General features: G+C 32.2%; 1 protein-coding gene across 1 annotated transcript; it reads right to left on the reverse strand.

Moving 5' to 3' along the window:
• Positions 1-351: 351 nt before the first annotated feature.
• Positions 352-17,505, reverse strand: LOC132751377 (exosome complex component RRP45-like). Its single transcript, XM_060741540.1, has 14 exons — positions 17,335-17,505; positions 14,045-14,139; positions 13,513-13,632; positions 13,064-13,166; positions 12,715-12,812; positions 7,940-7,979; positions 7,256-7,338; positions 6,725-6,857; positions 5,961-6,049; positions 5,040-5,210; positions 4,466-4,493; positions 2,589-2,727; positions 1,628-1,691; positions 352-450 (listed from the first exon to the last, which is right to left on the reverse strand). Exons 1-14 carry the CDS (start codon positions 17,398-17,400, stop codon positions 405-407), a joined length of 1,275 nt encoding a protein of 424 aa, XP_060597523.1. The 5' UTR covers positions 17,401-17,505; the 3' UTR covers positions 352-404.
• Between the last annotated feature and the right edge of the window lie 47 nt (positions 17,506-17,552).

Below are 17,552 nucleotides of genomic sequence, written 5' to 3' on the forward strand. Positions count from 1 at the left end.
AGTTGCTGAGAAAAATGTTACTAAAATTTCCCACCACTGACCATTAAATGTTGAAAATTTAACTAAGTCGGTAACCAGGATGTGGATAAGCATCAAACCTAAAATCGAAACCCACGGTATGGGACCTTGTGTTAATGCTGTATATAAATATCAAGAGGCTGAGAAAACTGTTATGAAATTTTTTACCCACCCAACATTCACCAAACTATAACACAGGTTTATGCAACCTGGCCAAAAGTTATGGAAGTGAGTAAGAAAATTTCTCTTGTATATTTGCCAGACCAATGTGCAGGATACAGGGATTCAAATAGGCAACCCTCTTTTCTAAAGAATTTAAACAAATAACAGAGCAACGTTTTTTTATCATTTTTTTACAGTAAAGTAGGTACAATGTATATCACAAATCAGGATTTCCGCTTTTTCTTTCTGTTGCTCTCTGTTGTTTGTTTCCTACAATACACATAAAATGACAATAAAATACAAATGTTATACCAATATCTTAATAGGTGAAGATATAGAGGATATTTGTTTATTATATACTTATAAATGAAATATTGAGAAATATTGATGAAATAAAATGCGTATTTTCATTTTCCGTATTTTCACTGTAAAAATTTATTTTTCACTGCAGTGAAACATATTTTCCGTATTTTCACTGGTGTCTTACCGGACTACTTTCTTTTAAATTCTGGCAGTACACAAAATTTAAGGGAAAGTCTTTGAAATTTTATTGCAAAAAAGAGAAAAATGTATATAATAAACAGAAAATTCAAGTTTTTTCTATAAATACATGATTTATTTTCATCTTGTGGCATGAAAATTACCATATTTCACTCGTGGCTACGCCACTCATGAAATATTTATTTTCATACCACTCGATGAAAATAAATCGTGTATTTATAGAAAAAACTTGAATATCCTCTATTTAGTTCAGTGTAAGATCGGAATTTATTTCACCGAGTGAATACCAAAAGGTATATTTCACGAGTGGCGAGTGAAATATGAACTTTTGGTGTTCACAAGGTGAAATATATTTCGATCTCACACTAAACTAAACAAATTTTCTTTTTATTACATGCAAAGAAACTTTTTAAAAAGACATTAAACCTAATACTGAATGAAAAGCGCGCTAAATAATAATACAACGTGACGTCATTTACGACGTCACATCATTAAGTTGGTACCCAGTACTGTGAACGCTGGTATTTCACTGAAACAACGTAAGGGGCTTAAATTCAAAACAGTGAAATTATCAAAGTGGTGATTTCACTGTTTCAAACAGTGAAATTACCAGTTTTATATCACTGATATATTTCTATGAACCACTGAATAGCATGTAATAAAAAGAACTTAATCACATTAGAGACTGTCTATGCTTTACTACACATTCATGACACAGATGTTTAATCAAATGCAAACTGTTAAGTTGTTCCATAGTATACAGCAGTCAAAGAGAACACGATTTGCACTTGGAATGCACAGTTTTATGCATGAATACAATCTGATTAAAACCAGCTTCTAAATTGCTGTACTAAATGTAAGGCATAAAAGGAGTAGAACTAAACTTGTGCAAGAATATTGTATCATTATTTTAATTAGATGGGATGGATATAAGGTATTTTCTTACGCAGCTGTCTGTCCAAGTATTTCTGTAGTTTCCTCCTCGCTTGAATACCCTTGATTTCCAGCACCTGAAATGTAATCTGATAATGGTAATTCAAGCAAATACAGATTATCTTATATGTATCTTTTTAACATCAGATTAAACTTATTAAATCCTTGGTACTAAAATGTTACTTTATAGCACTTGCATAACTTCTTTAACTTGGCAGACACAAAACTGTTCTACATTTGACCTTCAAGGGTGACTTTGACCTTGAGCCTGCACAATGGCAGCATTAGTCCTGCACATTTTCTTGTTAAAGTGAACATTTAAGCTAAGTTTTAAGAAAATCCTTCAAATGATTCACAATTTTATAGAGCAGACACAAAATTATGCCCTTTTTGACCTTCAATGGTATTCTTGACCTTGAACAGACACAATAGTGGCATGGATTCTGCACATCACCTTGTTGATTTAACAATTTGAGCCATCATCCTTGAAGTAAATTCTTCAAGGAGAACAGGATTTATTGAGCACTTTTAATATTTTCTGATAATTTGACTTTTAACTTTAAGGGCAACCATGAGACTGCACAATAGTATCATAGATTATGCACACTGTCATGTTGGAGCGAACAATTGCAACAAGCTTAGAGAGAATCTTCAAAGGGTATAGGATTTATAGAGTGGACAGATGGAGACAGAAGGAATAACTGACCGACCTACACTGACTCCAAAATAGCCCCACATTATGTGGTGAGGGTATAAAATAATCATTATTTCTTTGAGCTTTTTCCACCATTTCCTCTTCTACCACAACAAATTTACAAAAAAATCTATATAATACAAGCTACTTGAAATTGTATAAAGGAGAAAAATAGTTAATGTTCTGACTGCAGACTGCATTAGGATCAAACAGTCAAGTAAAACACAGAAACTTGTCATGATAATAAAAGGTACTAAGCATTTTAAGAATACAACCATACCTGGGACAGGCTTGTCAATATTGGTCTTTTGTGACTTTTGTGTTGATTTCTTTGTTCCTTCATCTTTTAACTCCTCCATTTCATCGTCCACATTCCAAGTATTTTTACCACCAAGGCCTATACTACCAACACCACTGTCCTGCAAATCAAAATAATTATATAAAAGTTATTGCTTCCTGTTTAAGTTAACAGCATTTGACATTAAAACTAGAAATGTGTCCATAGGACACGGATGCCCCCACACGCCACTGTTCTGTCAATCTTATGACTCTAGGTCAAATATTTTTTGGACTACATGTGCCACAAGTTGAAAACTAAAAATCGACAAAGGGCCATAATTCTGTTAAATTTGGTCGAAGCAAAAATTCCTTCCTTTACTACCATCTACACATTAAGGTTGTTAATCCCTGGAAGTTTAAGCAAAATCTGCCATCCGGTTTAAGAGGAGTTGCGTTCACAAAATTTCTACATAGTATATAATGAAAAAATCAACAAAGGGCCATAATTCTGTTAAATTTGGTTGCAGCAAAAATTCCTTTCTTTACTACCATCTACACATTAAGGTTGTTCATCCCTGGAAGTCTAAGCAAAATCTGCCATCCGGTTTAAGAGGAGTTGCATTCACAAAATTTCTACATAGTATATAGTGAAAAAATCAACAAAGGACCATAATTCTGTAAAATTTGGTCGCAGCAAAAATTCCTTCCTTTACTACCATCTACACCTGTAGGTTGTTCATCCCTGTAAGTTTAAGCAAAATCTGCCATCCGGTTTAAGAGGAGTTGCGTTCACAAAATTTCTACATAGTATATAGTGAAAAAATCAACAAAGGGCCATAATTCTGTTAAATTTGGTCGCAGCAAAAATTCTTTCCTTTACTACCATCTACACATTAAGGTTGTTCATCCCTGTAAGTTTAAGCAAAATCTGCCATCCGGTTTAAGAGGAGTTGCGTTCACAAAATTTCTACATAGTATCTAGTGAAAAAATCAACAAAGGGCCATAATTCTGTTAAATTTGGTCGCAGCGAAAATTCCTTCCTTTACTACCATCTACACATTAAGGTTGTTCATCCCTGTAAGTTTAAGCAAAATCTGCCATCCGGTTAAAGAGGAGTTGCGTTCACAAGATTTCGGGACGTACGGACTGACGGACGGACGGACAAGTGCAACGCTATATGCTCCCACATTGTGGGGGCATAAAAAAGATTTGCAACTATATTTATTTGTTAGTGTGATGTGTTTAAGAACATGTGCACCAATACAATAACTAGAAGGGTTTTTGTCACAAAAACATATGTCTCCTAAAACTATGGACCAGTAGTTTGACCTGTGAAGGCCGGACAAGATTTTTCTATTTTTAGCTCTGTCGGCCATTTTGTGCAGCAAACTGGAACATGCCGGTAATGTGCAAAACTAGTGATGGTACTGATCACTCCTGTAAAGTTTGGTTGAAATCCCACCGGTAGTTTGACCTGTGAAGGGCGGACAAGCTAAATGCGGACGATCGGACAACTGAAAGGACAGACAACGGACGGACAGACGGCGAAGGCAAAAACAATATGTCTCCCATAAATTTTGGGAGACATAATTATCTGTAATATGTAATACTGCTGGGCAGTACCTAAAAAGCGATCCTGGCTCTGGTCTTAAACAAGTTGTTAGCAAGTACAGTATAACCTCCACTCAACCACAGTTTCAATTCTTCGAAAAGTAAAACTTCACAATAAATTTAACCATTCAAGAGCAAGCAAAATCTTTGTTTGCTCTGCAGATGTTGAAATGTAGCCACCAAAGTCTCCACAAAACATTACTGCAACCTAATAAATTGAAGCTCTACTAACAGAAAATAAGTTACAATTATAATTTTCAACTCACCATTATAACGACAGAATCATCATCATCTCTGCATAACTGTTAAGGAAATTCTGAGCTATTCTGAGACACTGTCCCTTTAAGTTTAACTTTACATGCTGCAGACAATGATCCAGAAAGATCAGTTTTATAAATTCCTTTTTTTTTTTTTTGCTTAACTGGTTACAATTACTTTAACTTAGAGGAATAAGCGTCACCATTAAAAAATATATATATTATCTATCACTGTGTTACATATGATAATTTGTAGAGGCATTAAATGGTAAGAACATAAACAATTGATCTTCAGAGTTTTCATTATTAACAGATTGGCGCTCCATCCAAATGAAAACCCTGTAACTTATCTTATCCCTGTGACTGCTGGAGGTAACAAAGTCTACCCATGCCAGGCCATGTGACCAGTAAAAACCAGAATGAGCTGGCACATCTATGCTGTCTGACAATGGTCTACACTGTTCAGTAATCGCTCAGTACATATTTGGAAATATTCCCTAAAATTAATTAATAGTTTGGTCCAGATTGAAAGATGGACAAGTCCATTTAAGATATTTAGCAGGGGCAGGGTTATTAAGGATACTCTGAAGATGTGATATGACTGTCCGAATCACTTTCATCTGACCCATGTAAATACTCTGTGGCCATCTGACCTTCTACTGTATCCATATCCAGAGGGGTCGATGTCTTTTGATTGGTTGTTAACTTCTCTTTACACACAGTCTCAGCAAAACCAAATTTACCTCCCTTTGATCTGTCAGATAACATATAGATATTCAGTACTGTTGTAAAAATGGTTACCACATTGTGAAATAATAAATTTTCATAATTGTCATTTAATTATTCATTATTATTCACTTGAAAAGCTGAAAGTTAACAAACTTATATTGTTGTTCTTTTAAAGGTGGTTTTTTATTTGATACCATAAATTTCAATCTCATGTTTATATTGTGAAATGTACATGTTGGCATGGGCTGGTGGCCATGAAGTCAATAAAATTTTTGTTTAATTGTTTGACATGAAATATATAAAAAATTGTTAAATCTCAATAACTTCTGAGCTTTAAGCTAAGAGGGCAATTACTTATGAACTTCAGTAACAAGAATGCTTACTTTTACAGAACTATCATTTTTTAATGTGTACTAGTCTAATATGAAGCAAGCTATGCACATGCTTAATAAACATGTCATTTTTCATTACTTGAGCAAGATATGACTTTTGAGTACTACTGGTGCAGAAATATCTCATATGTCAGTCTATTTGCACTATTTCAGTAGCAAGTTATCCACTGCCTTACTTAATGTTTCCTATGTATCCTTTCAGATAAAAGTTAAAGAAACTTAGTGGGACTACTCACCCATAAACAACTTATCATGCTAGGGATTGCAGAAAACACCATAGAAATTAATTGTAACTAAATTGTCACAATAACTCGCTTAAAAATATTCATAATAAAAAAAAGACATTGTCCTAGAGCTGTAGAAAGTGGCTACATATTGCTTACCTTTCATGTCTATCATTTTCCAGGGCCCTGTGTATTAATTCTGTGATTTCTGTTACTTTAACAACTGCTATATTGGAACATCTTAACACCTTGTAAAACAAATGGTATATCATGAATATAAAAATTTCATATGTCTAATAATAAAAAATGTATCAGAATCCATTTCGGTGCAAAAAATGTACTTCATTTTCCATTCCAATTCGCTTATCATTTCTTTTTTTAGGGGTGCCCTTTAGAACAATTTAAGTCCGAGTATGTTTCAAAATAAAATGCCTATTCTACTACATGCTAAGTATTAAGCATTTTTGGTTAATTTCCTTTCATTTAAAGTAAGTACATGTGTATACTTAAAGCAAAAAGAAAGTTTTTACATGCACAATAAACCACACTGTTCAATAATTGGCATTATAAACCCATTCTAATGCTTTATTCTGATAACTTTAAGGGCCCACAATTTGTTGTTATAAAATGTTAGTAGTTAAAAATTGTATAAACAGCCTGACTGCTGGCAGTGTCTGAATTTACCCATATGACCAGTGCAGACAAAGATTAACTGGCACATTTGCCCTGTACGATTATGATCTGCGCTGTTTGCTATTTCATTCAGAGCTTATCTTTTTTGCTCCGACCGAAAGATTGGGAAGTCCATTTAAAAAGTTAAGCAAGGTAAGGGTTTCAGATTTATCAATCTTACTGTATATTTACACCTTGGACACAGGGTTAAGGGACACATCTTTGTTTAGTTAAAAAGCTTCCATAGATACCTGATCTTTAAGGAGTAGCATCTGTCCAGTGATCTGTAGTGTACAGATTTCTCTGTGTTTATTCATCCCTATCACCATCCGTCCATCCATAACCTTCTCTTCTTTATCTGTAGGGTCCACCAGCAGAAATTTCCTGAAACAAAAGATTATTGTGCAAGCTAGAACTCACATTGTTTTTGGTTAGGTATTATTCTAATTATACTAATTGTGAAAAATGACCAAAAAATCTCAAATCGGGCATAGAAAAGCACAAAATGACCCAAACTTGAAAATACTTTTGAAATACTTTTCACTCAAATCAGGCCAAGAATAGCACAAAAATATGATTTTCAACTTACTTCTGAATATGTTTCTTAATTATCTTTTGCATATCTTTCTGTTCTAAGTGCCCCAGCTGATCTTTGTATGAAATTCAAATCTTATTTTTTGACCTGAATGGAGTTCCTTTAAGGGTAAGGAAGTAAACTTCTATATAAGTTGATACTGTTAACCATTTTTCATTTAAATTAATCCTCCTGCCAGACAACTTACCCTTGCTCAAAGAAGGCAAAAGAGACACAGATTGGCATATGATGAACACTGAGTGGTACAGGATCTCTCTCAGAGGCGGGATGCTGTCAACCAGAAAATAACATTTGCTCAATATAATAGAAAAATATTTTCTCTCAAGAAATATTGAAAATCTCAAATGAAAAATTTACTGTGATAAAAATAAAGTTGTATTTTTAAAAAAAAAAAATTATGAATTTTGAACAAAGACAATGCTGAAAGAAGGTCGGTATAAATAAAGTTTCAAAAGCAAAAGTTGTGTAGTTAAATAGAATGTGTTTGTTTTGGTTTTGAAAAGATACATATTAACTATAAATTTACATCAGAATGTTTAGTTAATTTCAAACATATTTATTGTAGCTGCAAAACAAGTTCTTGCAACTTATTTTAATCACTTTCGAGTCCACTTCCTGGAACTAAGGAGTATTGGTGTCATATGAGGAATCATGATTGTGACCCGAGTAGAGCTTGAAATCCAAGATCCCTGGGTTGAAAGGCAGACACCTTAACCACAAGGCCACAGCTCCCCTTCTAAATGTAGAATGTTATTTGTCTTTGTAAAATAACATAATATACCATGAAGCAATAATCAATTTAATCATATATACACTATCAAAGGATTTAAGATTTCATCATGTGACAGTGGAGTAACAGAAATATACTCACTATAGTTATCTCATCACCAGATACTGTTATATCAGGTCTCCTGTAAAATCAAGTATATGTATTCATAGATAAAGTCTTTAAATTTATACTGCATTAAATAGCTCTCAACCTGGGATGTAGTATCGTATGTTCCAGTCTCAACATAATTATAGACACTGATTTGCTTTAATTAACATCAGATATGCTATATTGCATATCTTACCTGTCCATCTGTACAAACAACTGGCAAAATAGAACTTTAGTATTAATATCAATTAACTATGACGTCACGTCCGGCATAACAAGTTTAAATTGACGCTCCGGAAAAAAATCAACAAATTATTTATTAATTCAAGTGAAAAAATATTTTTCGTCATAAATTATATATTTTTGGAAAGCGCAGAAGAATACAAGTCTGAAGATGTAAATATCGATGTTATCGAGCGGATCTTTACAGAAAATTCAGAAGTCAAAAAATTGAACAAAGAACGAATATGAATTCGATGAAGATTTTATTAATAGCTCTTCTTTGTACGTGCGTTCAACATGATTCGGTTAACCAGAAAATCACAACGGGTCAAAGGATGACAGATTTTGATGTAGAAGCGGCGGATTCTTATTTATATGGTAATTTGATCACAAATAAACAATTAACTTTGAGCAGAAAAATCACTGTAGAAGAAAATGCAGAAAAAGTTTTATTTGCTAATTACCAGTTTACAAGCGAAAGCATCTCTTATTATCATCAAATTTTATATCATTATATTCATACAAGGCGAACTTTTACTTCGGTCAATTTAGCAGCTACGGTGAAGATTCTTTTAGCGCTGGCAGGTGATATCGCGCTAAATCCAGGACCTATCCACAACCCGTGCACATCATGCAAACGGGCAATTGCACGGACACATCGATCAGTTACGTGCGACAAATGTGCGTCTAGATGGCACATTAAGTGTGCTAGGGTGGAACCGACATTATATTCAACATTACAACGTTCCTCAATTAATTGGTCGTGTTTTCATTGTGAGGGTTTCTGCTTTTCGGACTCGTTCTTCGAAGACGAATTTGTTCAGGATGAAAACACAGCACAGACAGTTATCAACGAAACATCACAGACCGCGGCCGAGGATAATGTATTCAAGTGCTTCAGTAACAAAGGTCTACATTTTATTCATTTAAACGTAAGATCCATAATTCCGAAAATGTCCGAACTGAAAACGATAGCTAATAACTGCAATGCAGCAATTTTTTCGATATCAGAAACTTGGTTGGACTCTAGTGTGTATGATGGTGAAATTGACATTCAAAATTATACTGTACTAAGAAATGATCGCAATAGAAATGGAGGTGGGGTATGTATGTACATTAGAAATGATATTTCTTTTAATGTAAGATATGATTTGTCAAACAACACAAATGAATGTATATTTGTTGAGATACTTTTGCCCCGGAATAAACCTATTATTGTTGGAACATTATATAGACCCCCTAAACAAACCGATTTCAATAAGTTTCTAGAATCAATTTTATCTAAACTTTCTTTCGAAAATGAAATATATATACTTGGAGATATGAATATATGTTTTTTTGATAACAAATCTGTTATATTCAGAGAATACTGCAGCATTTTGAGTTTATACAATCTTCAGCAAATTATAAAATCAGCGACACGAATTAGTTCTACGGGTTCTAGTCTTATAGATCACATTCTCTGTAATTATAAAGAACGAGTGTCTCAGTCTGGGGTTATTCCTCTTGGGTTAAGCGATCATTTTATGACTTTTTGCACAAGAAAGATTGTTAAGAATCCAGTTAATTGTCATAGATATGTTAATATACGATCGCTTAAAAATTACTCTAAAGAAAATTGGATCGCGGAGTTGACTCAAACAGACTGGAGTTCTTGCTTTTATTCTTTAAATGTTAATAACGCATGGAATAATTTTCAGAAAATTTTCACTGATTTATTAGATAAGATTGCTCCATTTAAGGAAATTAGACTTAAAAATCAAACTGAACCTTGGATAGATTCAAATATTCTAGATCTGATACATAGGCGAGAGAAAGCATATGCAAGGTATAGAAAAAGTCGTAATAATTCTGACAAGATTTTGTTCAATAAACTTCGCAATGAAGTACAACGATCTATAAAATTGGCAAAATCTGAATACTTCAAAGGGCAAATATTAGATAATAAGAACGACAATAAGAAACTATGGCAGAATATCAAATCCCTTGGTTACAGTAACAATAAAAAAGAAAGTCCGAATATCGTTTTGTCGATTGATGGTGAAACTTATCACGATCCTTGTAGAGTTGCAAGTCATTTTAATAACTTCTTTACAAATATTGCATCTAATTTAGTACAGAAACTCCCGGCAGCAAAGAACTTTTATAGTGTGGCATCCGATACAATTAAGAATTATTATAGAAACATATCACAAAAAGAGTTTCACCTTCGTCATGTAAGTGAGGAGTTTGTATATAAAGAATTATGTAGGCTTAATATAAGCAAAAGCACTGGATTAGATGGTATCCCTGCAAAATTTCTAAAAGATGGTGCTGATGTGTTAAAAATCCCTATAACTTATATTGTGAATTCTTCAATAACAGAGGGGGTTGTCCCAGATGATATGAAAATTGCTAAAGTAAAACCTCTACACAAAAAGAATAGTAAGCTAGATGTCGGGAATTACAGACCAGTTAGTATTTTATGTATTGTATCCAAGATTCTAGAACGGGCCGTGTATGTACAATTTGAGTCATTTTTAAGAACTAATAATCTTATTTACGAACACCAGTCCGGGTTTCGGAAATCTCATTCCACTGACACATGTCTTATTTACCTACTTGACTATATCCGTACAAATAGCTCCAAAGGGTTACTCACTGGTATGGTTATGATGGACTTACAAAAAGCTTTTGATACCGTCAATCATGATATTTTGTGTGATAAATTAGATATATTAGGTGTCAAATCTATTTCTTGGTTTAAATCATACTTGTCAGGTAGGTATCAGAAAGTAAGTATTGGTAAAGTTTTTTCTGACTCAATTCCTATTACGTGTGGGGTCCCTCAGGGCAGTATTTTGGGTCCTCTTCTATTTCTCTGCTACGTTAATGACATGGTAACAAGTATCGATTCTGATTGCAAGTTAATTTTATATGCAGATGATAGCACAATATTATTTTCGCATAAGGATCCAAAAATTATAGCCCAAAAACTTGGAAAGGTATTGGAACGATGCTCAGATTGGTTAGTTGATAATAAATTATCTCTACACCTGGGCAAGACTGAATGTATGCTATTTGGTTCTAAATCGAAAATTAATAAATTACAAAATTTTTCCATTACATGTAATGATCAAACAATAAAGTCTTCGTCTGAAGTTAAATATCTTGGTTTGAATATCGATTGTTACCTATCAGGAGATAAAATTGTCAAGAGCATTCTTTCAAAGGTGAATGGAAGATTACATTTTCTGTACCGTTACAAAAATTGTTTATCGGAAGAAATAAAGAAACAGTTATGTCCTGCCCTTTTGCTGTGTCACTTTGATTATTCTTCATCTTCTTGGTACGAAGGACTGAGTAAGTCACTGAAGCACAAACTTCAAGTAGCTCAAAATAAGGTTGTGCGCTTTATAAAAGACTACACTCCTAGGACTTCAGTGACAAATAAGGTTCTGTCCGATCTTAAATTATTAAATGTCAATGATAGAGTTAGACAGTTAAGACTCAACCACATTCATAAAGTTTATTACAACAAAAGCCCTTCCTATTTAAAGGAATTGTTTAAGGTTTGTAGAATATCCAATTTAAGATCCAGTAATTTTAATTTTGTTTTACCTCAAAATGATTCTTATGTAAAAAATACATTTTTCTACAATGCCATTAAAGACTGGAATTCTTTACCAGACAACATTAGATCAATTGACAATATCCAAACATTTAAAACGAAAGTAAAACTTTTTTTAAGTAATGAAAATGATAAACAAGTGAATAATATGTTTATTTATTATTAAATTGATGTGTAACTTATGATAAGGTTTTGAAACATGTTTATGTGTACTTGATATGTTTTAGTTTAAAAGAAACTTTTTTCATTTTGTTTGTGTACAATGTACTTGTCTTATTATATTGAAAAATGTGTTTTGATTATTGAAAATTGTCATTAAGTTTAACTTCTTTATAATTCATTTATCATTATGTAAGTTAGTGTAATAATTTTACAGAAAATGGACCCCATTGGAAATAAGCTTTTAGCTTAATGGGCAATCCTAGGGTTACATAGAACATACTTATTGATTAATCGTATAATTATTTTTGTGCATTTATGTGTGTGTTTTTATTTATATTCAAGTTGATATCTGTGATAAAATTGTATGTGTATACATGTATGTCTATTCCCTGAATAAATCGATACGAATATTTTTATATACAACTTTATGACAATGGGCACATTCGCATTTTGCTTTGCTGTCAATGTAATTGAGACATCTATTATTTTGATTACCTCCCCTTGCAAAATTTAAGTTTAAAGATAATTTTGTTGGATTTTTTACTTTTACAAATACTAATGAATGTCACCCATTCTGTGTTTTCGTGTAAGCAATGCTGACAATAAATGTGGAATAAATTTTAATACAGAAAACAGGCACATTTTTACTTACATGAAATGTTGTATATTTAAAAAGATTTGAACCAGTTTGTTTTAACTGAAAAATCAGGAAAAAGAAGCATGCATTAAGGCATGCTATAACAAAGTATATAATTTTAAATAGGAAGAATCAAACCTGAAATGAGCAAGTGAGGCTATGGCTGCTATACTACAAGCATCTATAAGGTTGCCATCATGGTTTAAGGCATGTACATCTACCCTTACTTCCCAGACCTGAAACAGAAAGCAAGCAGGAGTCATGAACTTGTTCAGAGTCAAATCATCCCGAACTTCTAAAATCTTGTTAACATCCATAACCATAACTCTCTGGGCAGTTTAACAAGGGTTTGGATTGTTGAAGTTTCACTGTATTTCTTTAAAAGATATTGTATAAAAATAATGTTTTCTTTCAATTCCTGTAATTCTAGGTATATTCATTTACTTTCACTAATGTTTAAGAACTAGTTAACAATGGGTATAAATACCTTTTCCCCAGCAACAATACATAGAGATTCTGTATCTATACATCTGGACTCCTTCAAACATCTTTCAAGTAATCTGTTAATTTCAACACCAAAGTCTGATAACCTGTATACAAAAGCAAATATCAATATTAGTTACACAATGGTTTTTTCATGCTTAACAAGATTGTTAATTATGCACACTTAAATAAAAAAAAAAAAAAACATTTCAAGTAATTGTAGATTATATTTTTGAGATAAAAAAATCAAAACAATTAAGCTTCCAGTCAGCGATTTATTAAATTCACTATTGGAAATATTCAATTTATTAATTCATGAATTCTTAGACACACCTTAAGACAAAATTTGAGCTCTTCATACAATGTACTACAAAAAATCTCATTAAGAAAAAACATCTAGTAAATTTAGAAATGTACAGCTGATGAATTTTAACATTTCAAATGATCACATACCTTCCTGCCTCAAAACTTGGACAAGCCATTGGAGAAAGTTCTACATTTATGTACAGCATACCATCAGCTGGCCGGGCTTGCTTTGGTTCTACAACTTGACATGATACTTGGGACATGACCCTTGAAAGAAAGAAAATCATCAAATCCAGAAACATTAACATTATAAAGAAAGTGTAGAAAGGCATATTGTATTAAAGTTTGTATTAAACATTTTAGGAAGTAGAACGCAAACATCTGAATGACTAGATCAAATGATTAACTTGCAAAAAGTTTAAAATTTAATTCTATGGTACTCGGAGAAAATTGTTAAGATTTATCAGACTCTAGATCAGTAAATACAGCTCTTGATTTTCAACTTGTTTATCTTAATAACCCGTTCCATGGTAGCAAGAATATATACAACATTCATGACTTACTTGCAAACTTGTGCAGATTAAATACATGTAGTTCATCTACTGCTTGTACTGTACAAGAAGTAATTACCATAAACAAATGCTTTAAATACCTAAATTAAACATCTATGAAACAATACCTTGTATCTCCAATTTCAACCTGACAGCATCCCCTTTCAACCCCAAAGCTTATTTTTAAATGTCTGTAATCATATGCTTGTCGGCCATCAATTCTCTAGAAATTAAAAAAAAAATTCAGAAAATGAACATTGCATGTAATTTTCTAACCCTACTGGCTTAAAACTTGGAAGAGTGGTAAGATGTATAGAAATTTGCCTTTATCTGTATCTAAGATATTAGGGAGGAAAAGTCAGAGGGGGAACTGGTAAGAAGGAAGATAGTCTGAATACCCAAGGGCAGCAAAAAATAATAAGATGGACACTTGTATGAAATTTCAACAAAATTATACCCTAAAAATTTGAATGTAGACAAAAAATATTATCATATCAATAATCTTTACTTTAATTTGCAAGTATATTCAGTTCCTAGATAAGCAAATGTCACAAGTTTATTTTCTTACTGCCAATTTTAACAGAATGAATGAAAGTAATAGCTGACTAAATAATATTATTTTATTAATATTAATTCATTTTTACATTATAATCTGTATTTTATACAAACAAAAATGAATATTGCTATGTTTGGGTATTTCGTGGAATTACGGGCAGTTTGGACCACAGATGTTTCGGACCAGATTTTTGGTAATTTCAGACCAGATTTTTGGACATATCAGACCATGATGGGGACACTTCGGACCAGAAATTTTTATTCAATAGACCAGTCATTCCTTTTTTACTTATAATTTTTTGGGTGTTAAATTACAATTTTTTCTTATGATAAAGTCAACAAATATTTGTCATTTTTATATTTTATGATATTTAAAAGGCATGCATAAAAGACTAGTCTGTCGAGATTTTCACATTTCCCGACAAGCTTATATATTATTGATTTGAATTTTCATGTAAAATATTTATTTCATAATTTATTTATGAATTTCTATATGCTGACAATTTTTTAATAACTAAAAAATGTTAAAACAATAATAGAATACCTTTAGAACTGTATTGGTAAGCGTTGGATATATATTTATGCCAATGCCCTTCATACAAAATATAGATAATGATACGCTATGTTTAACTTAACTAAAAAGAATTGAAATTAATTTGTACAGTCATGTTAAATCAACTGTTTGATAATATGTACAATAAGTACCCACACAGGCTGAATATACCTATCTAAAGTCAATTTTAACCAAATGATATTGTGTTCTGGCTGGTATTAAAGAACAACGAAATCCTTGTCACTGCAGCTTTTCACATGTTTTAATTGCTGAATAGAACTTGTTTAAGTTAGGTTTCACTCAATTCAAGAAGTATGTATGTATAATTTTTACCTAATTTGACAACAAATATTGAAATTGATTGAATTTGTGTGGAATGCAGTTAAAGTAAAGTTCATTAGTATGTATGTGTTTGTAATATAATGTATGATTTGTGATATTAGAATGTGTTTTAAATAATCTATTTCGTCATGCCTTTTCGTCATACATACTTTATAATAAATTTATTGAAAACGTGTGTAACCAAAACATTCCTTTTTTCTTTTTTTAAATATATAAAATCTAAATCGGGATAGGTGTAAAATCGTTCCATGGTGCAGGGTTTTACATCTCTTTGAAATTTTAGGGGTCCAGTGGATGCACAGCCTAGAAAAGTAGGGGTCCAGGCCTGAATTTTAGGGGTCCAAAATTATATTCACTATAAAAGACTATGGAGACCACTCTATTTTGCTTAAAATCGTTTATTTACCCTGTAAGAAATATGCATGTATATTGTACTGTTTTCATAAGAAGTATATGATTTCAATATCTTTTATCACTAGGTTTTTTATAGCATTTTAGTAGCCCTTTACAATAATATCATGTGCTATTTCCAAGGCTTATAAGTCTTTGAGTGGCTGGAATGTCAAGTTTTAGTAGCATATTTTGTTATTGACAAGGTGATTACACCAACAGACTGAAAATTTGTACTGATCTATTTGTAAATATCTTAGCTGAACAAGTAAACACACAATAGATATCTTTACAGACCAGTCAGCTAAATATGTTGCGTTTTTAAAAATATCATAAAACAAAAGGCTGACAAAACCGCTTTTGCACCTCCTTATAAGCTGGGACATACTTGATGTCCCAGTCATAAATTAAGTTCGCCGAAACCATTATATTTATAACACCAACGATAATAACATACCTAGTGACTTAATTTCTAACACTTTTTCATATAACACTTTGCAAAAAGCACTGCATTTTTTATTATCGCTGTTCAGGTACAAAATACAATCGCCGAACTGGTAGATCGACATTGGATACGCTAACCAATAGTAATTGCTTGTTATAAATAGTCCGTCTAAATATAGCAATAGAAAAACCAAAAACAGCTACCAAAAATAGATTTTACGGTAAACGTCATCAGTTACTGTAGCTTGCACGATAAACGTCATCAATTTCTGAAGCGGGCACTTGCAAATAGCATGGGCAGTAGATTTCAATTATGTTAACTTCCGAATAAACAATGCAAGCATTAGGTTTAAATGGAATTTTATGAGCTTCGAGAAGAAAGAGATAAAATCATGTCGGGTCAGAAACAATAATATCTATTGTCTAGAATTATTTTTGTGCGTACACTTGGACGCAAGTGGATAACTTATATGCGTACATGTCAAAATTTATGCGTATAGGGACGCAGAATTCTGCGTCCCGTAAAACCCTGATGGTGTCTCATATATTCTAAAGGTACTCTTCAGTTTATAGAATAATTGATTCATAGTATATCAAAAATAATTTCCGAAATGCCACTTAATATGATCCAAAGTGTCTGGTCCAAAATGTCCATGGTCCGAAATGTCCTATTAGAATTACCATTTTGTGCCTCCGATACCTAAGGCCATTTTACTAGCCGGACTCAAGAACCAAATTATGACAAAAAACCAAAACTAAGAGAAATACCTTCAGTAATTTTTCACAAGATATGCCATTTCTTCATACAAAATTGATGCTAAAACTTTCATCATTCATGATCATTGTTCACCCACTATGTCATATTTTTTAGTTAATCAATGCAGACACATTCGTATAATCTGAGAGAAAATTTGTTTGATTGAAATTTCACGTATATATATTAATTAAAAAAGAAGATAGCTTACAACATTAATTATATTATCATGCCATTCACCAGGAAGACACAGAAAACACAAATATTGGATGACATATAATATACCTCGAGAACATTGTGTATCAATTAGTTATATCCAAAAAGAAATGTGTCCGAAATATGTGCATCTATATGTAAACAATTATAATGGTAGTACATACTCTTTTATCGGCTACTGCTTTCTTTATAAATTCTCTTTCACAGTTTGACAATAGTGTCTCCCTCATTTTACAATTTGTCAGTAACTGTACAACTGTAAATCGAAAATGAAAATAAATGTGCTTTGTTGTTGTTGTTTTTTGTTGTTGTTGTTTTTAGACTGACTAAAGAATGTACAATCCGGTCCATTTCGTACTGTTAATTGTTAGTTAAAAAACCT

The sequence above is a fragment of the Ruditapes philippinarum genome, unplaced genomic scaffold (assembly GCF_026571515.1).
Source record: "Ruditapes philippinarum isolate M1 unplaced genomic scaffold, ASM2657151v2 ctg5112_1_1_1_1, whole genome shotgun sequence".
Classification (NCBI taxonomy): Eukaryota; Metazoa; Mollusca; class Bivalvia; order Venerida; family Veneridae; genus Ruditapes; species Ruditapes philippinarum.

What these genes read in the sequence shown, in the direction of transcription:
- LOC132751377 (XM_060741540.1), bottom strand. Translation starts at nt 17,400, where the DNA reads ATGAGGGAGACACTATTGTCAAACTGTGAAAGAGAATTTATAAAGAAA. An exon ending in TGCTACTCCTTAAAGATCAG is followed by an intron (nt 6,050 to 6,724) that starts GTATCTATGGAA and finishes TTGTTTTACAAG; the next exon opens with GTGTTAAGATGTTCCAATAT. An exon ending in AGTCATATCACATCTTCAGA is followed by an intron (nt 4,494 to 5,039) that starts GTATCCTTAATA and finishes ACAGTTATGCAG; the next exon opens with AGATGATGATGATTCTGTCG.